The sequence below is a fragment of the Ciona robusta genome, chromosome 1 (genome assembly GCF_009617815.1).
Source record: "Ciona robusta chromosome 1, ASM961781v2".
Classification (NCBI taxonomy): Eukaryota; Metazoa; Chordata; class Ascidiacea; order Phlebobranchia; family Cionidae; genus Ciona; species Ciona robusta.
The window spans coordinates 8,468,635-8,492,834 of record NC_143235.1 but is presented as its reverse complement, the minus strand read 5'-3'; the positions used below and the strand labels follow the sequence as shown (position 1 = coordinate 8,492,834).

At 35.9% G+C, this 24,200-nt stretch overlaps 6 protein-coding genes across 11 annotated transcripts; 3 read left to right on the top strand and 3 right to left on the bottom strand.

Annotated features, from left to right (window-relative positions):
- The first annotated feature begins 331 nt into the window (after positions 1 to 331).
- LOC149742709 (microfibrillar-associated protein 1-like) lies at positions 332 to 4,658 on the top strand. Its single transcript, XM_089876364.1, has 10 exons — positions 332 to 553; positions 730 to 830; positions 1,187 to 1,341; positions 1,911 to 2,064; positions 2,298 to 2,512; positions 2,734 to 2,842; positions 3,166 to 3,338; positions 3,643 to 3,802; positions 4,004 to 4,093; positions 4,261 to 4,658. The coding sequence occupies exons 1-10, from the start codon at positions 457 to 459 to the stop codon at positions 4,441 to 4,443; spliced, it is 1,437 nt and encodes a 478-aa protein (XP_089732490.1). The 5' UTR covers positions 332 to 456; the 3' UTR covers positions 4,444 to 4,658.
- Positions 4,207 to 14,171, bottom strand: LOC149742708 (uncharacterized). Of its 3 annotated transcripts, none has more exons than XM_089876283.1 (19): positions 13,784 to 14,171; positions 13,332 to 13,582; positions 12,455 to 12,504; positions 11,977 to 12,142; positions 10,652 to 10,791; positions 10,049 to 10,215; positions 9,286 to 9,427; positions 8,880 to 8,986; positions 7,980 to 8,102; positions 7,380 to 7,604; positions 7,162 to 7,260; positions 6,909 to 7,067; positions 6,516 to 6,627; positions 6,287 to 6,435; positions 5,750 to 5,820; positions 5,582 to 5,692; positions 5,431 to 5,528; positions 4,945 to 5,122; positions 4,207 to 4,850 (listed from the first exon to the last, which is right to left on the bottom strand). In XM_089876283.1, exons 1-19 carry the CDS (start codon positions 14,049 to 14,051, stop codon positions 4,725 to 4,727), a joined length of 2,742 nt encoding a protein of 913 aa, XP_089732409.1. In that variant the 5' UTR covers positions 14,052 to 14,171; the 3' UTR covers positions 4,207 to 4,724. The 3 variants fall into 3 exon arrangements, with proteins under 3 accessions (XP_089732409.1, XP_089732392.1, XP_089732401.1); XM_089876266.1 differs by having other exon boundaries at positions 10,652 to 10,794; positions 13,784 to 14,170; XM_089876275.1 differs by having other exon boundaries at positions 6,909 to 7,064; positions 10,652 to 10,794; positions 13,784 to 14,169.
- Positions 14,172 to 14,654: 483 nt separating this feature from the next.
- On the top strand, positions 14,655 to 19,456 carry LOC149742706 (alpha-ketoglutarate-dependent dioxygenase alkB homolog 3-like). Its single transcript, XM_089876448.1, has 6 exons — positions 14,655 to 14,861; positions 15,121 to 15,235; positions 15,330 to 15,364; positions 15,678 to 15,918; positions 18,633 to 18,842; positions 18,982 to 19,456. Exons 1-6 carry the CDS (start codon positions 14,773 to 14,775, stop codon positions 19,156 to 19,158), a joined length of 867 nt encoding a protein of 288 aa, XP_089732574.1. The 5' UTR covers positions 14,655 to 14,772; the 3' UTR covers positions 19,159 to 19,456.
- On the bottom strand, positions 16,639 to 18,371 carry LOC149742707 (uncharacterized). The gene has a single exon (XM_089876461.1). It carries the CDS (start codon positions 18,216 to 18,218, stop codon positions 17,373 to 17,375), a length of 846 nt encoding a protein of 281 aa, XP_089732587.1. The 5' UTR covers positions 18,219 to 18,371; the 3' UTR covers positions 16,639 to 17,372.
- Positions 19,457 to 20,669: 1,213 nt separating the features above from the next.
- LOC149742705 (nuclear receptor 2C2-associated protein-like) lies at positions 20,670 to 21,909 on the top strand. Of its 3 annotated transcripts, none has more exons than XM_089876662.1 (3): positions 20,670 to 21,007; positions 21,160 to 21,249; positions 21,306 to 21,504. In XM_089876662.1, exons 1-3 carry the CDS (start codon positions 20,779 to 20,781, stop codon positions 21,368 to 21,370), a joined length of 384 nt encoding a protein of 127 aa, XP_089732788.1. In that variant the 5' UTR covers positions 20,670 to 20,778; the 3' UTR covers positions 21,371 to 21,504. The 3 variants fall into 3 exon arrangements, with proteins under 3 accessions (XP_089732788.1, XP_089732780.1, XP_089732771.1); XM_089876654.1 differs by lacking the exon at positions 21,160 to 21,249 and adding an exon at positions 21,559 to 21,909 and having other exon boundaries at positions 20,866 to 21,007; positions 21,306 to 21,505; XM_089876645.1 differs by lacking the exon at positions 20,670 to 21,007 and adding an exon at positions 21,559 to 21,909 and having other exon boundaries at positions 21,306 to 21,505.
- LOC149742704 (uncharacterized protein C6orf62 homolog) lies at positions 21,820 to 23,691 on the bottom strand. 2 transcript variants are annotated; one of them, XM_089876513.1, is made up of 6 exons: positions 23,080 to 23,691; positions 22,839 to 22,975; positions 22,612 to 22,707; positions 22,353 to 22,551; positions 22,083 to 22,198; positions 21,820 to 22,021 (listed from the first exon to the last, which is right to left on the bottom strand). In XM_089876513.1, exons 1-6 carry the CDS (start codon positions 23,168 to 23,170, stop codon positions 21,956 to 21,958), a joined length of 705 nt encoding a protein of 234 aa, XP_089732639.1. In that variant the 5' UTR covers positions 23,171 to 23,691; the 3' UTR covers positions 21,820 to 21,955. The 2 variants fall into 2 exon arrangements, with proteins under 2 accessions (XP_089732639.1, XP_089732647.1); XM_089876521.1 differs by having other exon boundaries at positions 22,083 to 22,201; positions 22,356 to 22,551.
- Positions 23,692 to 24,200: the final 509 nt, after the last annotated feature.

The window sequence follows — 24,200 nt, the reverse complement described above, 5'->3', positions numbered from 1 at the left end:
GACAATAGTGACGTCATATTGATGCAATATTTTGAGATGCTGGTATTTCCTTTGGTTTACGCTCGTCACATTTCGCTTGGATGTTAAAACATAGAGATTAGTTCTCTATGGTTAAAACATGATTTCCTTGTCTAATTAAATGGGTGTTGGGTAAATTTAGAAAATAGTCCTTTATAAAGTTTTAGTGCTCTGACACGCCATCTTCTGTTTCATGTGATCATTGAGATCTTGTAAACTGCTGGAGTCGCATAGATTTTGTTAGCGTTAGTTCAGTTTGCAAAGTAAGGTTTTGTTGATATGTAGGCTACTGTTTAAGATACGTTTTACAATATAAATCGAATTCTACATTACAGACAAACGGTCATTAGGTATACAGAAATTAAACCATTGGGATAAGAAGGCAACTGTAGTTTGTTCTGCATCTATTTTTGTAGAAGGTTTACTCAAGAAAGCAAAATGTTCACTCTTGGGCAAGAGCATATGTTGGAGGAAACCTCCAAACCTCAACCCATCATGTTTACTGCTGGTGCCGTGCCTGTTAAAAACAGAAAAGGTGCTTTTATAATTAAACCTGAAGATTTATATACTTTTTTAGTATTGTGATAAGGATAACCAATCGATGAAAGGAATACATTGCATTAATCAAAAAACCTAATAACCAGTTGTGAAATTTGTTTTACATAGCTATCAAACCATCAATGCTTTTTTGTATTTTAAAAATTTTAACAGGTGAAATATCCATGGAAAAAGTCCACGTGAAGAGATACGTTGCAGGGAAACGACCAGATTGGGCAGATGATGAAGAGGAGGAAGATGAAGAGGATGAAAAAGTAATCATTCTCCTTGTGCATCCATACGTCTTAATTTACATCGAGCAAATTTAAGCTGAAAACATGCACTCTTATATAGTGGTTACAGCGTTCGCTTTGTACCGACGAAAATAATTCTAAGCTCAACACTGCCACCATTGATTTGTGTTTTATTACAAACTGAACGGTTATTGCTTCAGTGGTGCTTGGTAAATACCGATAATCAGCTTTCAAAGTTATAAATCTGTTTTGGGAAATTAAAGCATTGTTAAACATATTTTCAAAATTTGAAAAAAATAGCTTTGTTAAACATATTAAAACATGGGGTCTGTAGCTTTGTTTGTTTTAATTTGTTTTCAAATTAACCTGTTGTTTAGTTTGGGAGAGCTGGGTCCGATAGTGAAGGGGAGAAGGACGTCATTTCTCGCATCCGGAATAATCAAGAGGTGCAGGAAGTGGACATGACGAAAGTGGATGATCGGAGGTTGCGCAGATTGATGCAGCACAAGGAGAAGGAAGATGTGGAGGAAAGGTGAGGTTTTGATTCTCATCAATATATATACAGATTACAGATTGTTAGAAATTAAAGATAATGTTGTTGAATATGTATAAGACATGCAGCATTATTTTAGCTACCTAACCTTTAACTGCATTAAAACCGCATCTTGTTAACAATTAATATGCAATAAGCAAGTAATTGATTTCATACTTAAGGTTATAGCTATATACAACAGAACAGCAGTGCATATAACATTATATATAAAAGATATACATAACGCAATGAGTGAATAGTAAATATAAATATAACATAACAATACTTCAATGAATCAATGATAACGTGTAACACAGATACATGTACAGAGTACAGTATCTTTAGTTGGAACTTGTAACTATGTGTTAACATGATTTTAACTAACTACTTTTTATTTGTAGGATAAACAAATATTAATAGGAATATTATAGCATATTGACATACATATTATGCAACCATCAAGCTGGTTCCACATTGACCACAAAGTCAACCAATATTCTAAACTTGGTCGCTTAATGTTGATGTATTGTAAAAAAAAAACTGAACAAAATAAACATTGCAATTGGCAGATTGAGGCGGAGACGAATCCACGAACCCGAGGTGATCGCTGAAGCTTCCGAATCTGATGAACAATCGGAAAATGAGGAGGATAAACCACCAACCACCATGATAGAGATGGGACAAGATGAAGAGAGCAGTGATGAGGGAGAACTTGACGAAGATGTAAGAATATTTATATATTTTAGTTAGGATTGCACAGAGCAACAGGAAATCTAGGATGTAGTCCAAAGTTTTTTCTTACTTCTCTCTCCCTCTCTCTCTCTCTATATATATATACTTATGTTATATCAAAATTTACATTTAGTGTGTATTATGTTACTATTTCTAGCATGTGAAAAGCTGTCACACATGTATATTTTTTACAATTTATGAATAATATCCTCTCATCTTGTCAGGAAATTGAAAACAGAAGAGCTCGTCTGAGGGAAAGAGCAAGAGCGCGACGTGATGTAAATGAAGAATTACTCGCGATGCCAACGGAGTCCAAAGATCAGGAAGATGATGAAGACCAAGGAAAGATTGAGGAAGAGGAGTTCACAACAGACGAAGAGTCCGAGTACTCTGATTCAGATGAAGATGGTCCAAGATTAAAACCAGTGTTTGTTAGAAAGTAAGAATTTATTTTATTTGTAACTTAATGGAATTACCTCCCCTTTAAAGTTGTACACCAAATGGGTTACTAATTAGTATAATATATCTTCTTTCTTGTCCTGGTTTGAAATAGCAAGTAAATTTTGCATGAATGAGAATAATATAAAATTCAGGATTTGTATCTTGAAAACTTGCGACTTTAACTGGTGAGATTGTGGATCTGACTATTTGTTCTTGTAGAAAAGATCGACTTACGATACAAGAAAGAGAGAAAGAAGAAGAAAGACAGAGGTTGTTGGAGGAAGAAGCAAAGAAGATTGCAGAAGAAAGAAGACGATATACACTCAAGGTGAATTTAACTATTTTATTTTTTTGCAATATATAAAAATATATGTATATATAATATATATATAAATATAATAATGTACATATAATCTAAACATGCTATGTGTATGTTATATCTTATATGTTATCCTACCACCTGCCAAAGGTTTTATAAATGACAAAATATTTTGTTTCATTTCTTTACAAGGTTATTGTTTTAAAAGATCTTCCTGTGCTTTAGCTGTAAGCTTACTTACATTTTTAGATTTGACATCAATGTTAGTTTAAATATATTTAGTAAATTGTATGCATTTAACAACAAACCATTCACAAACTCTTTTAATGCAGATGGTGGAAAAAGAGGCGAGAGAGCAACATGAGATGGAACAGATGGCTCTTGGGAAGTTGGATGCTGCTCTTGAGGCGGTGGACTCAGATGATGGTAATGATGAGGCAGAGTATGAACTCTGGAAGCTTAGGGAGCTGAAGAGAATCAAAAGAGATCGGGACGAACGTGATTCGTGAGTTTTGTTGCTTTGTTTCTATTGGATAGTATACGGTAAAAGTTTATATAAATTGTGAGCTTTTTCTAAGCATTATTAGTATATTGGGTTTTATATATGTAATGCTCTAGTCTAGTCTACAGTACTTCATGTGGTACCATTGCCCATTACCCAACAATTTAGTGATCCCTGTATACTGTAACAAACAATGTTTGCCTATAAATCATGTGAAGAACTGGTTCGCGTTTGTTGTTACTATTTCTCATTAAATGAAATAATGTCAAATTAACTCATTTGCGTTGCTTTTATTCTTCGTTATTAGAATGCAAAAGGAGAAAGAAGAAATTGAAAGATTCCGCAACCTCACCGAGGAAGAACGAAGAGCAGAATTACGGAATAATCCACGACAGATTACCAACCAAACTGCTAAAGGCAAATACAAGTTCTTGCAGAAGTATTATCATCGGGGTGCTTTCTTTATGGTAAGTTGTTGATTTAAATCTTTAATTTTGTAGGGTATCTTGTGGGTAAACCAAATGTGTTGTATCACAAAACCCAGGTGGTTATATTTGTCTTATTCTTTACATGATAATGTAAAACAGAGATCAAAAGGCACTGGTTAATTGTATCACTAAGGGTATCGTTGCAAAAATACTGAAATATTAAACAAGGACATAATACAGGACAAGCAAGAAGATACGTACACAAAGGACTTCACGGCACCTACACTTGAAGATCACTTTGATAAAACTATTCTGCCAAAAGTTATGCAGGTACACTTGACTGTTGCCTTTTTTGTTTGGTCCTGGCCCACTAGCGATCTGTAGTAGGTTGAGTGTGATAAACTGCTAAAGCTAAACTGATTAACGATTTTCATTAATAAACGTATGTTGTTTGTTTCTTTATTGACGCTACAAGTACTTGTCTCTTTGTGTTTCAGGTTAAAAACTTTGGTCGCTCTGGGCGTACAAAGTACACGCATTTGGTCGACCAGGACACCACGATTTTTGACTCCCCGTGGACTCAGGAGTCTGCCGCATCTTCTAAGTTTCAAAACACTAAGGCAGCTGGTATGAAACAAGTATTTGACCGACCAAGCGGCTCAAAAAAGCGGAAGACGTAGTCTTGTATTCTATCAGGAACTATGGAAGTAAAAAACGATCGTAAGGCTTTCACAGTCGGCGCTGTCGCCCGATTTTGGCTAAAAGCTGCCTAGGCACATGCGTGTAATTTGATGAGTCGGCAAAACCACACGGTTACGAAATTTTTTCGCCGTGTTCTTTGCTATACATATTTTACCGAACACGAAAATACAAATGGCGAACGCTGTCACCATAACGACCCGCTTTTTTTCTTACACGACCACCGTATTCGGCAAGGTTTCTTCCATCCAGCATTTTAATCTTAGATGATTCTCTCGTCACAAAGTGGGTTTGTGACAATCTGGGTGTGGGTGAGTGCGAACAAAGGCAAGTAAGTAATAAAATCCAGAACGTCCAAGCTCTTAAGATGTTGCAGCGACTTTCGCACCTTTTAGAACAAACAAATTTAAACATTTTTTATGCGTCATCTGTTATCAAGGTCTAGTACAACCCAGAATGGTTGTTTTGGAATTAAATCTTACCTGCATTTCGTGGTGGTAACTGACTCCGCCTGCTTTCAATTCTGTCCACAGCGATTCCATGGACATAGTTTCATTTTCAACGTTGTCAATGAACTGACGAAAAAGTTCGCGCGCTCTCCACATTTTTGTGTCAAGGGATTTGAAGTCAAAACGGTCGATAATACCTCGCATGTAATCACTAAAATATGCAACAGATGTAAGAATTTTCGTCTAAAAATCGGTCACATTGTTTTGGTTTGGCCCTTTGTAAAAATGTGAGACGATGCTATCATGTAGAATTATCTAACAGCGGTGCAGGAATCCCGGAAAGTTTAGATGGTACTTTTGACAGAAAAATGACCAAACCATAAAAACTCATGAATCCTATGATAATGTACATGTCGATCTCTTTTTAGTCTATTATAGTATTGCTTAAAAGAGCGAACGAATTTTCGCATTTTTGAGGAAGGCCCAAACGTTTTGCAAACAAATTTATGTTAAACCTACTCGAGTGCTGCAATCTTCTGTGCCAAGGAAACAATTATCGCAAATATTCGAAAATCCACTTTCATCCAATACGTGTTCAGATTAAGTAGGTCGAGTAACTGAAAACCAAAGAGGGTTAATAAGCATAAAACATTTATATTCGACAAATCACCATAGTTAAATATTGGGAGTCTGTTTCTCCAAGTACACCAGTTGGCACAGATCTTTTAGCAGCATCCATCGCTTCTTCAATTGTCAGATATCCGTCCTTATCTGCGTCTACCTGTTAGACGTGTTGTACATTTTAAATACGACGACCTCAGTTTGACCTCAGACTTACTTTTGTAAACGCGCGCTGATACTTCTCCATTTTCTGTGGGTTGATTATACAGAACTTGGCAAGGAACTCGTCTGTATAAAATATTTAAATTCTTATAGTGGTTAAAGTTGTTCGCTGTTAAATACTTGTGTGTGACCGCGTTACTTTATTATATAATTAGCAATGCCAGCTCGCAGTTTTGCATGACTCAAATCGATATTCTGCCGTCTATTTTCTATATTCGCGCGGGATTTTGTTAAAAAAAGAATTGTTTCACGAGGGCGATATCTATAGTAGGGAAGGGGAAGATGGGACACCTTTAGCACATAATATCCAAGCATCCTGATCGTGTTTTAAACAATTACTAACGATCTATGTGAGTCGTGAGGACATAGGTTCATATTTCTTAAAATGTTCTTTGTTTACTAATAAACAGGTCGAAAAAATACAGTTAATATGTGTCCCATCTTTCCCCATACTACTGTATATATTAAATCTGAGTAAGGATTTTGTGATTAACAAGTTTATGCTGTGCATCCAACAAACATATATATATACCAGCGTCGTTGATATCCATTGGCGAGACATTTGCTGGCGGAGGCGGAATGACCCGACTTGATTTCATCTTCTCGTAGCGTTCATTCGCTCGTTTCCTCCGTTCTTCCGCCTTTCTCGCTCTTTTCTGCTCCTCTGTTAGCTCCATGTCCCTGAAGAATATCCACCATGTGTATATATTTATAGATTATATCCGAAACGAGAAGAATAGTCAGCAGATCATCAAGCTTACCGTTTAATTTGTCCCCGCCTTCTTGCACTCTTTTGCGAAGGCGTGGGAGATGGTGTATTCAAACTTAAAGCAGAACGATGAGATCTATTCGACGTACAACTGCTAGTCCTTCCTATAATACAAATAATAATTAGATTTGGGTCTATATAATCATTTTATTAATTCGTATTATATTTCAAAAGGTTTACTTGGCCATATTCACAAACAAATACTTATTTAGTGCTGGCCCACAAAAACCTGTTAAACTAAAGCAAAACATGACACGCGCTGTTTTATCGGTTTTCCCATTAGCACGGCAAAAATGAGTAAAGTGTGCGTTCCACACTGTTTAGGCATAAAAAGGAATGTCATAAAAACGGAATGTCAAAAGTTTTCTTCAAATGATGACCATACCTTTGAAAACAGGAGGCGGTATCGAAGTAGGTGTGTCGACTTTAACAGTCGTTGAAATGCTTTCGGTGTCAGTTGAAATACCAATATCATTAACAGATGTTGGAACTACGACAGGTGAAAGAATTCGCAAAGGCGGAGGTTTTGCATTTTTCCTTACTGCTTAAAAAAGTTAAAGGTTAATAAAACTTCGCAAATCCCAGTTAATATAAATTTCTGAATTGACGACTAATTTTTGGTGTTGTTAAGTTTACACCTTTTTGTTTCTTAATGGTGGAAGTACTTCCTACTGACGTCTTTCTACTTTCTCCAGAATCACTTCCAATTATTGCAACGTATGAATCACTTGTGTAGCCTGAAATAAATAAAGTTTATAATAGCCTTCTCATTTGACACATTTTCTTGTTCATCAGGACATTTCGTATAATTCATTTAATGTTAATAAAGATCTGTAATCAGGTTTACTGTATATACCTGAAAATGCGGTCGATATATCGTCGTCTGCATTGTTGTCGCCTTCGACAGTCACTGTAAAAACCGTGCTGGTGTTATCTATATCATTCTTCGTTGAGACTTTTGGTGGTTCAGATTCTACGTCACTTAAAACAGTGTCTGTTTGTACTTTAGTCGGAGCTTCGGGTAATAACAGCTTAGGTGGTCCATTACACGGAATGCTAACATCTTCCACTTCGTCGGTTTCTGTTAATATATTTCATGCTCATGTTTTTTTTACATTAGTTGTATTTTAATTTGTCTAAAAAAGTATGAACTGGATGATGTGTAAGCCATTGAAGAGTTTGATGTCAAAGTTTGTCAAATACGCGGATGATATGTATTAGGTACAGAAGAGTGGGGTAAGATGGGACATGCTTTTACTATTATTTCTCGTCTCATTTAATTATTAACAAATAACCTTTACAAAATTAAATAATTACATCCTTACGACTCTAAAGAATCGTTGTTAATTATTCGAAAAAATGATCAGCAAACGTGGGATTTAGGTGCTATAACGGTCTTACCAAGGTACTATATCTCTACATTAGAATATAACTGCTGAAAACCGACATAACTTACTGGGTATAATAGGCGTAGTTGAAATTTCAGGAGTTTCTTCACAAACGTCTATGTGTGTTGAGACTTCTGTTATTACACTTTGAGTGCGAGAACTACTGGGTGTGTAGCTCATTACGTCACAACCTGGAATGTATAAGTGCATAATTTAAATTGCTGACATATAAATGTTGGATATATATATAGTAGGGTGGGGGAAGATGGGACAACTTTAGCACACAATGTATAAAAATTCTAATTGTGCTTTAAACAAATACTAACGGTCTATGGGAACCGTGAAGATAAGGTTTTATATTTTCTTTGATTGTTCTTTGTTTACTACTAAATGAAACGAGAAAATAGAACAAAAAGATGCCCATCTTCCCCCACCATACCAAATGTGGCTTACGTTGACGTAAAAAGCATTAATTAAAAAAATAGAATTTGAATTCCAACCCAGTGGTCACTAATGGGTTGTCCAAATTAACAGCAATATATAAAAAAATAAAAAATAAAAAATCCCCTAAAAAAATAATTACCCACAAAGTAACAAACATGGTAACTCGTAAGCTGGCACGAGGTGTTAAACCCGTGTAATAACGACTGTCGTTTTCCGGCCACGCGAGAATAAAGTAAGTTACATTCATTCATTCATTTGAATTAATGTATGTAAAATAATTACAGTTTCATAAACTTTTTAGTTCGTTACACTGCCCATATATGCCTGATACAAATATATTTAGCAGCCTATGCTGACGATGTATACATGGCGGTACTTCTGTTTTTAAATTTCTTTGGTTTTTATGAAAAATTACATTATTAGGAAGCAAATATATGTGGGTATATTAGCGCTTGTAACATCTAGTGAAAAAAAATAACAAACTGATCAAATTCGTCCGATCGATATTTTGAGATCAGATTTACCTTTATCGACTTTGATGACGTCTGTCCTCCTTACTGGAAAAGCAGCTTGACTTGATACTGATGTGTATGATGGTGTTGACGGTCGAGATGCCATGGGTAGAGGAATGCTGTTCAATATTGTTAAAAACATTGTGTGTCCTGCAGTCTACTGTATTACAATCGTGTTTAATAAACATAATATATTTTCTTTAGTATTGCATCGATAATAAAAACTTAGTTTTCGAAGCGTTTGTAACGAAATACTATTTAATTAAATAATCTCTCTTTTCGTTGCAACTGTATATAACGTATATATACTGTATACCGCATATATGTACTAAAATATGATTTATACACCATACTGTATACCTACATTATATTATATATGCCGGTAAAACACTGTATCATTAGCATTTTACAAACATACCTGATGCTAATACTAAATACATCAGATAAGGTATCTTCAGTCATAGTAGAGTTATCCACCATCCAATGGTATTTACTTCTGTCTTCATTGTCATCCGGTAACACTAAAGTTACTGGTTCTTTGATGGGTTGAGGCAAAGGATCTTTTAGCAAAAGTGTAAATTAAAATTTAATAATACAAATCGACAGGATACCCGCATAATTCATGTTATGCGCAAGCTGTTATGGTAGGGTGTGGGAGAAGATAGGACACACTTTCATTCTATTTTCTTGTCCTATTTGCTATGAACGAAGAACATTTAAAGATTTATAAAACCATATTCTCACGACCACTATAGACCGTTGGTAATGGTTTAAACCCACAATCAAGTTAGTTGGATACTTTGTGCTTAAGGCGTCCCATGTTACCCCACACTACTATATTATATACGAATAATACGGTTAAACATTTTCTTTTCTACCGACTGGTGAATGATCGGTGTCGTCAGGGTTACCGCGTTCGTTATAATTTAGTCGGTGTATTTTCACGTTTAGTCGGCCGACTAAAGTTACACGGAAATAATTCTATCCCCGTTTGCTCGTATCACGTATATATTTATCATCGTGACAGCGGAAAAATCCAACGACTACTACAATGGTCAAGCCACTAATATCATATTATATCAACCTCTCCAGAACGCTATACAGAGCGTATATCTTGCATACATACTTAACAACTTTTAAATGTTTATATATTATTTATATTATTTCAATCAAAATCCAACCTTGCCTTGGCTTGACAACTTTTTCCCATGGCCGCTTTATAATACGATCTAAACGGGATTTAAATGGATCTCGTGGCACGGTGAGTGGTTTTCGATTCTTGGTATTGACGTTCTTGATTTGCTTAAGCTTCGTCTTGGAATTCTTGCGCTGATGATGTGTTGTATATCTGCAAGAAACAATAATAGCTCCTAAATATTTTGTGCGCAGATGTTTAAGGAATGGCCATGAACTATTGTATAGTAAGGTGGGGTAAGACGGGACACGTTTAGCATATAACCTCCAAATATCCTGATCGTGTATTAAACAATCATTAACGGCATATGGAGTTTTAAGGATACAGTTTTTTATAAATCTTTGAATGTTCTTTGTTTACTACTTAGCAAAAAGGAAAAATAGATTGAAAATCTTCCCTACCATATATACTTTGATTTATAAGGGTAATACGTAAGTGCGTATATACACCAAAGTTGATAGTTGAGGCCAAATCAATTAATGGGCATGAAACTGTAATAAAACGATTACAAATTTGATACGCAGAGTATATACAACTAATTGAATAGTTTTTCAATTAAACCTAAAACAATATAGCAACCATCACATACCTGGGACACAACGAAGGTTTGCCGTTGATTATTTCCCAGTTTAAGTTATTATGAAAGAAATCGTGATGTTTAGAACATATGGGGTGACACTTCTCTGTTACATTTGCTCCGCCGCTTAGTTGAATGTATTGAATCGGGCGCTGCTATAATATACAAAACGTATTTTTTGCTATATTTTCTGGTAACTCCAATTGATAGTTTTAGAATTACTAAATCATAGTAAAAACGTTTAGTGTATATAGCCCGCACTATTATAGACGTTATATTATTTAGTTAATATAGTTGTAAAACCAAACTTAGTTTACTAAGCCAACTCTGGCCTATATATTCCATAGGCTGCCTGTCATGACGTGTCATGCTGTCGCAGCCAAACCCACATAATAAAACATAGAACCAGAGCATATATATTTACCGTGACATAATCAGCAACTATATAGACTTTATCGATCAAAAAATTTGTCTGCATAGTCTGAACTGCGAAACTAAATTGCTTATACGCCTAAATCAATGGTCATTATAATATATAATATATAGCCTTAACATTGCAATCACTACCAGCACCCTGTGAGTATCAGTTTCAAGTGCCTATATTGTATACACTGGATATAAGCCAATAGATCATGGCCCATGAGCAACGATTGATGGTATAGTTAAGGCAACACAAACAGTATCTGCCTGCTATAGTTTGTTACAACTCGTGCATTAAACACCGAAAGTATAGACTTCTGTATGAATGTATATGATGATACATGTTCGATCCTTTAACTTCTAGGGAGCGTTTGTCTTCGCAAGTTGCTACGTGTTTATGATTCGAACCCAGTAGTCGCTAATGCTTTGTAAAAATTGAGAGCTAGAATATATATTGTTTGTGTTTCTGACTGATGGTCTCAATTGTAACGTAAATACGTGCTTAAAAACGCTGCAAATATTTTTTTTCTGGGGGACATATAGAATTTCTATCTGTATGACATCAGTATAATTGTTTTGGTACATTTCGTATATTTACGAGATTTCGTCTTTTTTTGGTCATAAAAATTGAAAAGCAAAACAGTAACATTTCGTAATAGCGTGATTTGAAAATGTTGTATCCACTCGGTATAGTAGGGTGGGGAAAGATGGGACACCTTTAGCACATAATATCCAAATATCCTGATCTTGTTTCAAACAATTAACAACGATATGGGGAAGTCGGGAAGATACGGTTTTATTTTTCTTTGAAAAATACTTTTACTATCCAATCGGATGATGAGAAAATAGAATGAATAGATGTCCCATCTTTCCCCATCCTATATATATGCTAATAAAGTGTATGATGGAAAATAAACCTGTTGAGTTGGAATCCACGCTTTTAAACGAGGAATCCATGTTATTCTTTGTTTCTTATCTTCCGGTATGGCAGCAAGGGACCGATGATAAGTGTGGGCGAGGGAAGGCAAAGACTTTCGAAGTTTTACGCTATTTTGAGATACTGGGGTGACGTCTATCTCTGCCCTGTAATCAGCCAAAGGTAAACACACGTTGTAATAGATTCGCTCTCAACTGTAACCTTTTATGAATGAGTCAAAAAGTAATACCAGTTGGCAAATTACCGGTTTTAAGCAGTGATTATATGTGAAACAGACAAAACAGATTTTACTTATGGCACGTATTAAAAAATCATTAAACACACGACATAGGCCTATATTTCAGTCAATTTTGCAATGTTTCTCATTTAAACACTTTTACCGGAACTATTAATATCAGTAAATGTGATAAACGTCTAAAGCAAAACCAAGTAATAGATATTTGCACAATAACTTGTACCTTCCTTCCCTTGATTGCAAAAATCTCATGATCGAATACTGCTCACAAATCTGTCATATAAAAAGTAAAAAGTTATTTCGAGAAGTATTTATTGGCCATCACGTTCATATAGGAATAGAGAAAGTCCAGTTACTTGAATTTGGCTGAACAATTAAACAGCGGGGCATTTTGAGTTTAATTTATTTTTATTTTACAACGTTCTGTAAAACTGCCCCGTTTAGATTCAGAGCAAGTTAACATAATAGTCTACCCGTTGTTTACAATTGCTTCACGCTGTTCCTTTCATTATCGAGAAAAACTTGTACGCAAACAGCATTCATTCCCTGTGTTAACTTAGCTTGAAACATCCATTTGGTTTGTTTGTCGAAATTATTTCAAGCACTTGACACATGTGTGTAGGGCATGATGTTCGTGGCATAATACACCTTCCAACATTAATAAAAAAGACTTAATTTACCGTCTTGGATATATAAGTTTTATTATAAGAACGGTTTGATTTAGGTTCTGTTTGTTTTTGCCCAATTAAGTCTATATAAAAATGTCGTAACAGTTTGACTGTTTCATCAAGTGTGACTCGAATGTAGTTAAAGATATAATTGTTACCCGGGGTGTCTGGACAGCGTGCAGCCACAAAGGCACCAACAATAATGATTTTTAAATCGACTGTTTATAAAACAATGGAAAACATAACACAAAGCGGGTCGATCGCTTAGCTTAACACAGCCCTTCTATATGGTCGGCCTTGTACACCAGTAAAGGAAAGTATCAAATTGGAGATTATTATTAGACTACTCATTGTGCCAGTCTCATAATGCCATAACCGCTTTGTGGACACTTGTTTATAGTGCTTATAAAAGGTGCGTGTACATAAACAAACCTTTCGGATTTCTTCGTCGGAAAAGTCAGGAGTCGGATTATTCTTTTGCCGGATGAATTGCTCCCGTAACAAACTGTTGGCCGGTAACGGGGAGAGTCGCTCAGGGGTAACATGGTCCGGTAAATTAAGCACTGGGATAATATGAGCACGGTTTCTATATTTTCCTACAGTGGGGGGAACTCCAGCTGGAAGTGTTGGAAGCTTGGGCGAGGATAACGTAGACGATGGAAGTCTGTAGCTGCATTTCATATCTGCGGAGAAAAACAAATTCATCAATAATCAATCTAAAATAAACGAATAGTATGATCGGTATTGTAAACTGCAGTAACTATCTATTTATTTTAAGACGACGAGACGTTAAGCTACCTTCATGCGCTGCTGACAACACTGTATATAACTGGTGTCTTCATTAAATCAACATTGCTTTAGTTAGGTACAAGCACTTTACATACCTCCTGTAAGTTTGCTGGAGTTTATCTCATCGTTGGGTATTGGTGGTTCGGGTAGCGGTGGCAGACGAACATTCTTGTCTTTCCAACTCCCTTGCTCATGATACGGATGAACTGATCGATGCTTATGCCTCCCTACTTGTCTTTGTGCGTCACTATTTTCTGATACACTTGATAACATGATCCCGCTCGATTCCAACGAGTCTCGATCGCCCGAATCGTTTGTCATAGCGCCAGAAATCTTGTATCCAATTGTTTGAACCATGTTCATTCCTGGTTAAACCGCTTTGGACAATGGCGTAACGCGATTATGAACGCCAGGTAAAGTAACGAGTTGCTTCGAGAAAAAGGCGCGGAGCACAGGTTACAGTCATTTCAACTCTGAAGAATAATGTCACTTATAAGGGTACAAATGTAAATAAGCAAGCCCAACATTATACACACGCTGTTCAAATGAAATGACGCATGTCACCTGTTGTGATAATATTGTTGAATCTGTGGATTATTTTCTGTCAAAACAAATCGACCACGTTGAATCATGGTCATTGCTAATACAATATTATTCCCTTCATTTGTGATTGAGAAGGAATGATATGAATTGTGACAAACCTTACTTTCTACAGATGTTTTGTGTTTATTGAAGTTTTTGAACGATAAATATCCTATTTTCTACTTAGTTTATTCTTTATCGTGTTAACCCCGTGGCGTGACGTATGAAAACATGACATTTGATAAAATGAGAACAGAACGACGTTATTTCTTCGTGTATAAAGCTTCACTGGCAAACATAGCCCGTACAAAACAAATAAAAGCCATCGTTTGGTTTTAATACTTTTGAAACACCTGTATATAGAATAGTTTCAACATAATAGTCAAAAACGAGTTTCAACTGGGGATTCCCCAGTCTTGAAGGACGTACCAAACCGAAGGACAGAACTTTAGTATTGCAATGGTTTTGTGTAAATAAAATCGCCAAATCTAACTTAAATTTTATGAATTCTAACCGGAAGGCACGGTCTCGTGTGCAGGGCTCATGGGCAGCACCCACACGGCCGTCATCTTCAAAAGAACATAGCAGCACGTAAGTAAATTTAATTGTATTTCAGAACGACAAGCACCCACACATACCATACCGACCAAACTAAATGATAGTCACTTTGTTCCCCCCACCTTATTTGCTAACCCCTAGCCACTAACGACTAACCCCTATAACCACTAACCCCCTAACCATCAACACCTAACCACCAACCACTAACACTTCCACCAGCCTATTCTGCTATGTACCGGAAGATTCTTCACTAGTGCCGTCACTTTTTTATGTTATACACATCTTTTTGCAGAAAGAATACCCCTACTGCCCAATCTGCCACAGGAGCTGCTTCATGGGGCACCAAGAATGTTTTAAATAAAAGCATTGAAAATACAGAAGTGAAGCTTTGTCCTATTCCAACGAATGTAACTACGTTTTTAAGATTTCCATCATTAATACGCTATTGCTACTTGTTAGTAATATATAAGTGACATCATTATTTTTAACAACCTATTTCAGGTCCTCCGCGTTGTTCCTAAAGAAATTGTAATCAAGTGAGTTGCTGGTTCTTTATTTTGCTCATTTGTTTTATAAAAGGTCTCAATTATCCCTTTTTCTATTTGTCATGTAATAAACAACCCTGGATATGTATGTTTTTGTTTTAGTTTCGATCTCATAATTTTTATCCAATAATTTTGTTGTATTTTTCTAGGATCTAGATTCAGACCCATATAAAACAACAAACACAGAGATTATTTATATTTTATGCATACCATTTTAACCATAAAAAATATATATTTCTAGTGTTACCATACATATAATGTAAATGTATGACACCATACAATGCTCACTATTTTACATTAACAGAGATGAAGGAGAGCATGTTATCAGTTCTACATCTCGTGGTAAATCCAAGATTGCATTTTTTCCTAACTTCCTTGAGAAGTCTGATGCGGACTGGATGTTGGAGACTTTAAAGAATGAGGTTCAGTGGGAGCATCGAAGGAACCTTAAGTACGGACCAAACTCAATGGAACCTCGTCTAACTGCTTGGTTTAGTGAATTCTCCTACTCATACTCTGGTGTAGTGCAGCCACCTAACCCACATGTGAGTATCTTATTATTACAATGTAGTTACAGGTAAATATTTTATGTGAATTGACAAAAATAGGTTTTTAACTTGCTGTGTATGTAGTAAACAGTAAGCAGCAGAGAACTATTAACAATTTACTTTATTGGCATCATTACAAAAATGTATGATTGTCATACACTTTTTTGGTATAACTACCATTCCCCCCAATGTATCCTGTATTCTTAAATAGGGTGGTGATAACAAGCAAAATGTGTTTTTAAATCAAAAAAATTATTGCTTATATTAAAATAAGAAGTGAGATTGACATAAATTTTGGTAATCAATAAATTCATGTTAGCAGGTGTTGTACAGGTATGCGACCTTAGAACTCTGGTATATTATTCGTTATACCATAATACTTTGGCATCTGAATTTGACATAAACTTTACGATAGTGCTTCTTAATCCTAACCTATTTTTGGTGACCCAAGCAATCACTAAAAGTAAAAGCGTTTGTGACCAAATTTCTAAAACTAAATTTCACACAAATTTTGGTGTAGAAATAAAAGTTCTTTTACAATATTGCAGGGATTTTTAAACCCAGCAGTTTTTATTTTTATAGTCTAAAACATACCTTTGCTAACCAACAACTAAAGTTAGTTCTCTAAATATAATTGCCTAAAGTTTCACTGTTGGCTGTAGCGACAAAATTATGTTATCAATTAAAGCTATTTTGATTTATAAAGCACACTATCTCTTGTTTTAGTTTGCATGTTTTATTTGATGGCAGTTGATAAAATAAGTTGGGAAGCACTGAAATTTTTGATGAATCATGTATTAGGATGCGAGTCAATAATTTTTTAATTCTCTATCAGTATCAACTGTATCGCATTAAACTAATGAAACAATATTGGCAATTGGAACAAACATTTATTACTATTTGTTCTGTTACTTTTATAAGTCATTACACTGTTAATGTGAATTAGTCCTATGTACTGCCCAGACACAACGGATCATGCATTTAATAAATCTGTATGGTCTCCCGGCACACACAATGTGGTTTACTGGTGTACAGTATTGTGCGAAGCATCGACAATGGCTGTCGCAACGTGCATAGTTCGTGCACACAATACACGTTGTACACAGCGCACCTCGGTTGCGGTTCCTTGTAAAAGATAAAGTAATCGTGACTGATCAACGTAGCAATGAATACCTTGTTTACAGGTATTTTAAAAGCTACAACAATGTTCGTTTAATCTTTTACAAAGAAACAAAACCGAAGTCTATTTTAAGATCGACGTATAGAGAACTTTATGGCTGCAACGCTCGGCATCGACTTGTACTGCGCAGTAAAATTTAAAAAAATACATCACGAAAATCATGGCGATAAAGTGCATAGAATGCGCGGTATTAGAAGCACGTTCCAGACGAATGTTTCTTAAAGGTTGCCACTCCATGGCAGTTCTATAAGGCGTTGAGTAAATACATTGTTTATGCTTTACCGTTGCTTCTAACTGCAGGCTGCAGCTCACGGCACGCAACTTGCATTTTCTTGCGTAGTGAGTGGGATATCTGACTTAGGTTTAAGTTTTCATCCACGATTATTCTTTTCACGTTTTCGCATTGGCTTAAAAGTTTCGGGAAGCTCATGTTATCGTTTCCCGTTACTGATAGCTCTTCTAATGCCTTCAGCTGCACGATCTGTTGCCCGATACTGAACAGCATGTTGTTGTCTAGATGTAAATGTGTTAACCGAATAAGGGAGTATATGGGCGTAGGCACCGCTTTCAACGCGCACTCATTTAACGCAAGTCTCTGTAAATTCCAAAAGCAGCATAAGCTGTCGTCAATCTCGATTCCTTCATTCTTTCCCAGCGCCAACACCGTTAGCTTAGTAAGGTGCGTCACTTCTTGTGGAATCGATTTGAGTCCGCAGCCTCCCAAGTCCAACCACTGAATGTTAGTTAAGTTTCTAAGTGGTCCATACCCTTTCAACGTGGGCGTATTGCCCAAGCCAAGTACTTGAAGTTTGTGTAGATTTACCCAGGATTTTGGAATCGTGGTTAAACGACAACCCCACATGTTGATCGCCTGCATATCCAACAGCTTTCCCAGTATATCCGCGTTTGTAATGTTTGGGTTGTTGTTTAAACTTACGGCCTGTACGTCTCTGAATGCGTAGTACTCGATTTCTGTGATGGCTGGCGGTACCGTTTCGAGCTCACATTCATCGAGGTCGAGCGTTTCCAAAACTAAGTTGGCCATGTTTGTGAACTCCCACTCAACAAGCTCGAAATGGTTGAGTAGTTCGTACATGTCCCACTTTTCATCACTCATCTCTTATTTCTCGACTACTGTTTACACTGCCGCGTGCTGCCTGGTTACAAACACGCGACTCACTGTTGATTAACGCACTGCTTTAGACGCCTGCCAGATTTCCGCGTACTTGAATCGCCCATCGCGTGTTCACTTATGCAAAACCAACACTGTGGCGTTATACGACGCTCAATTGTACAACGCCTGAGCGGAAACGGCCGCTTTTCCTGTATCAAGCGCCTAATCACGTGTTGCTATTTTGAGCCGAGTCGCGCATTCGAGTTCCAGGTAACGTTTTCGTTTCCCTTACTGGACTGTTACGGTAATGTAATTTTCCCAACATCAAACGGTGTAATCCAGTTTTATCGTGCGCGGCGCGTGATTGACAAACGTTATTGATCCACCAGTCTGATAAACTCGTGTTTCTTTGCTCAGTGGCATCCTCTGCTGGCCGCACTGCGGGATCGATTGAACGATCTGTATGGTTACAAGTTCAACTCGTTGCTCGCTAATTTATACAGAGACGGACATGACAGCGTGGATTGGCACACTGACGCCGAACCTGCGCTTGGGAATTCACCACCGATCGCATCAATCTCGTTTGGAGATACGAGAAACTTCGAGCTCAGAGAAATTACTGATATCGTAAGTTATTTACTTTCAATGCTCTGTCTGCTCCACACACATTCTTGAAAAACGTGTAATGTTTAAAAATAGTTTTATGGGAATTTCCAAACATGACTCTTATCATATTTGATTACGCATAACATGACCGCACTTCCAGAAAACTGATGAGGACTTAACGTACTGTAAGAGGATACGTGTACCACTTACGCATGGAAGCTTGCTGCTCATGACAGGTGCCACGCAACATGACTGGCAACACAGGGTACCCAAAGAATATCATGATAGAAGCGCACGGGTGAATCTAACATTTCGGCTCATGCATAATAGTAGTTGATTATAACAGGAGGTGCACAAGTTAGCTCCTATAATTTTTTTTTCTAGGCATGGAGTTAAATGCTATTAGTAAAAAGTAAATATAAAACTTTTTAAAATTAAGCAGACCCCAGTTGTTTAGTGTTTACCTAGGATTTGTTAAAAATCACAAACAAATTATACAAGTTAGTGTATTGACTGTTCGAAATTGATAAGAATTTGAATCTATGAAGGGTGCAGCAATTCCTTTTCCTTGGCCTTGTACACCTCCATGGCCTTTGTTTTATAATGTTCCAAATAAACCGAAAGTTGTTCTTTAATTCCATGTTCAAGATTTTCCGTCAAACCTTCGTGGTTCTTTGCTAACTTTTCATTCATTGCTTTAATATTTCGAAGTTTTTCATTGCACAAATTTAGCCTTTCTTTTGCTTTTTTTGCAACTAGTTGTCTGTACTCAGCTGTAACTTGGGGGATTGTAACTTTAATCAACGTACCAGTGGTATTTGGATTTAAATTCATGTTGCTATCACGAATCACAGCTTCAGCTTCTTTAATATATTGTGGGAAGCTCTCCATATCCACAACTATCATTCTCTGAGTTGGTTTGCTGATCTGCCCAATTTCATTGAGCGGATATTGGTCATTCTCAATGTTTATTGTCATTTGTTCAAATATGGACAAGTCCGCTCCAACTTTAAACTCTTTTGTATAGGCATCCTGAAGAAACAGAACACACTTCTTCATTTCGTTTTCCACTTCTAGTAAATCCAAGACTTCCTCTGCATCCCTTGGTCTGATTACTTCTCGAATCTTCATCTGTGTTTTTCCTTTCTTTGATTTAGATTTTCTTAGAAACGTGGTTGTGTATATTTGACGAGTTATTGACGGTAGGCTGAGAGTAAGGGCAACCGATTTTGTCAGAATATCCTCACACTTGATTAACCTCGGTGTATGGACATGTGTAGTAACTTGCGATAATGTTCGAATGACATATCGAAATTGAATGAACTGGTTGCATTTTTGACATAAAAGGCTCATGATATAAAGTTGACTACTTAAATGTTAGTATACTTTAAATCTGTACGAACACATCTGTAATAATGGAATACATTAAGGAGTAAACATGTTATAGAATGTCTGTAAAATACATATCATAAAACCAAACTTATAAACTTGAAGTACACTCCGACAAAGTGCAGTAATCAGTATAATCTTTTAAATCGACACTTATACTACCTAGACAAGTAGGTGGGTATGAGGTCTGTAGTATTGGGATTGAGAACACGGGTACTGTTTGTACGACAGTGTTTCGCAATAAATTCGGTAGCAAAAGTTAAAACATTTTTTAAGCAATTTTAAAAGTAAACTGTTTAGTTTTATTAAAATAATCCTGGAGTAAGGGTCTGTAAAACCAACATTTGATTTTTCTGTGTTAATCAGGTACTTTTATTGATTGAAATTTATCTTCATCGTTATTTTAAAATGGAATCTTTAAATATTCGGTGTCACCGGTAGGGGATTCACCGGAGCTGGAGAACAACGATTTTAAAACTTAGGCTTTCGTATTCGTAGCAAAGTGGACTAAAAATATTCAGATTTACACAGAAGCATACCTAATATAAACTTTTCAATTTAAGCAGCTATGAGTCTATATGGACTGTGTATGCTTGTATTAACTGCTTCTTGTTGGGGTGTAACCAATCCATTTCTAAAGAAAGGAGGCTCTGGGATCGAGAATATCAAACGTAATTCAAAGTTAACAGAATTACTCGCTAAACTAAACTTTGTTATTTGTAACTGGAAGTGTGTTGCACCACTACTTATTAACCAGTTCGGTTCTGTTCTGTATTTTCTGTCTCTATCAAGCACAGGTTAGTTTCAATGTTATAGTGATTCTTGAATATGACGTTTGTTGTTATAATTAAAAGGATAAATAGAAAATTAGAAATTATGTATTTTTTATTGTGAGGTTTAGATCTAATTTAAATTCGTGACTAAACACAGCTTAAACTATTACTAATAGATCTATCAGTTGCTGTACCAGTTGCAAACTCATTAACTCTGCTATTCACTACTTTTACTGGTTGGTGGCTCAATGAAAAAATTGATAAAGGTATATGCTATTACATCTCTGCAGCTTTGGTGTCTATTATCATGTCATGTTTCTAGAGAGCATAGTTGGATCCATCTTAATAGTGAGTGGGGTTTGCTTGTGCATTATTGGAAATTCTTAGATTCAAACAGTTATGTCACTAATTAAAAGTGCAACAAATGTCCGTGTGAGTTCTGTCCTTAACAGAGATGTCAAGCAGTATGGGAAGAAATATCTATTTGACAACAATGAGGATACATGCTGGAACTCTGATCAAGTAAGTTTTACACCAGCCAAATATATCATGTAAATTGCTATTTGTATTCATAGGGGGATCTGCAGTGGATCAAAATTAAACTTGAACAAAGTTGTCAGGTGGAACATAATTTAAAGCTATCTGTGCAGTTTCAAGGTGGCTTTAGCTCAAAACACTGCCACTTGGAACTGATATATGATGGAAATATAGCTGCAACTGCGGACTGCTATCCTGAAGATGTCAACTCTATGCAGACTTTTAATTTAAAATTGTCTGCCAGTTCTGACCTTCAACTCTATGATGAAGTGAAGATTAATTTTAAAGAGACAACGGACTTTTTTGGTAGAGTGACAATTTATTCTTTAGATTTAACACAACTGTAACTATTACCTGTACAATAAATCAGTTTATATACAACAACACAAGGTGTGTTTTAATTGGATAACTCTTTTAACTTCTTCGTTTACCCTGTTAACTTTGCTGCTGAAACAAAGAAAGGTTGTCTGATGTGAATCCATCCCAGTTTAACAGGTTTGACTGTAAAGATATTTAATAGTCATCAGCTTATTTTATTGAAAAAATACAATAGAGTGCATACCTGGGGTAGGAACAGACACAGCCCAGACAGCTTGTACATAGGTGAATACTTGTTTGTGCCAATCTGTTTCCGAATGTAGATGAAAAGGGTTTGCTCAGGATTGCTGAGCACAGCATCTGGTATTATTGGAAATAAGTTTTGGCATTGTACAACCAAATTTTTGTCAGCAATTCTTGTTTGTACTGTATACTAAGGCTTTGTTTTTACTCTAAAATCAACCAAGTTAATTAGCAATTTATAAGATATTGAATAAACTTTTATATAAATTACCAGGTTTTTGGCTTGCTTTTATCTGTTGCAACTGACCATTGTAAGCCATTGATTGGAACTGGAATTTTTGTTGTATACGTTTGTATGAGGAGTCCTTGTCCCCTTTCCAACGAGAGTAAAGAGAGCATTGCATGCGATCAATATCGCTATCCAAACCTATTAGTAGATCAGTTGCATGGGGTGTGTGGCTGGATGTAGCCTGTATTACAAATGATTGCATGACTCCCTGTTAGTTAAAGCATTACGTTGTTAAACTTACGTTCGAGGGATTAACAGAGTAAAAGTGAGATGCATGTAACTGCACAACGTCCATCTTCAGCAGATCCTCCCCGCTTTGTAGTGAGTAAAGGCTTTTCTATAAAAACATTTTAATTATTCTAGCTGTTACCTTAATTTATTTTGCATGTTGTGTTGTTTGTCACTTATTTATACGCAAGTAAAGACCAATAACTAATTTATATTCAAAAGCTGAATATGTTGTTGTACTTTTGCTCCTTCCATAACGTTCGACTCGAAATTATTTGTCATCACTGGAAAAACTTGTGAAGCTTCATACAGAACAGCTGGTTTCTTTTCATCTTTAAATGAGAACTCCACCATCATCCGGAAATCAAACTGCTCCGCTGTTAACAGAATCAAAATTAGTTACAAAACCAAATTTAGTCCGTTTATATAGCAGTAAAATCTACATATAAAAAACAAAATTCCAAACATTGTGTAAACTTACCCAGTGATTGAGACTGAATTTCAAGTCTGTGCTTGAGTCGGCGCATAACTGCAGCCTTTCGTGTATTTCTGTTGCTCATCATATGCAACATAAGAGATAAAGTCTAATATTATATTTATGTGTTGGGTGTTTTGAGTTACAGTCGTATCACGTGTTATTTTGTATTATCTAGCACACGTACTTTGAACACTTGCTTTTGTACATCTTCGTATATATAGTTCATCTATAGTTTAAAGTATTTATAGGTCTCTGTATCTTGATTAAGTAACCTTATTTATCTTCAGTCCATCAATAAAATAACTTTGACTCCACCATATACCAATCTCGCAGAAACTTTTCTTTCGTTGTAGCATTTACATGACGAAGCTTTAAAATTTCACAATTAAATTTTCTTTTTTGTTGATGTAGAATCTTGTAGGTTAGTTGTTGATTGTTGCTGCCGAGAACCTGAGATTTATTTTATGACGAAAGGAAATCACAAATCCGTTACGTGAACATCTTGACCACAGGAGAACATTGAAATCCCACAGATATCCGAATCCAATTCAATAATTCCATGGTTTATATCAACATTAACTCGCAGCCAAATGCCTGTAACAGTGGCTGTCCGCTGATATCTGGAGTAAAGGTAGGACAAGTAATATGTGCTGTCAATTATTTGTACTCTTCAGTTTGTACCGAAATGTATTTCAGCTAAAAATAGTTATTAGTTTTACTTTAATAGTAAATGATTCGACAGCGACAGGATAAAGTAAATGATGCGACAGTCGAAGACTGTATTTAAATTCAAAACATCACATTTAAATGTACGCATTTACTGTTCATTATATTATTTTTGATAACATGTATAATTTTTGCGTTCGTGCAAATAAAATATATGAACAAGGGATTAAAGATATGACCATACTTTTTTGTATTCTGAACCCAAGCCCGCATTTTTTTTAAGAAATTAATATTTCATTTTTTAGCTATTACGTAGCGCTATAACATATTCAAAGCTGGTTCGTGCGAAAATTCTATAAATATGTTTTTATGGCGAATATTAATATTCATAATTAATATTTTTTAGAATTTTAATTTTTTATTTTAGATTCGATACCGCTGGGGTCTAATTAGTACAG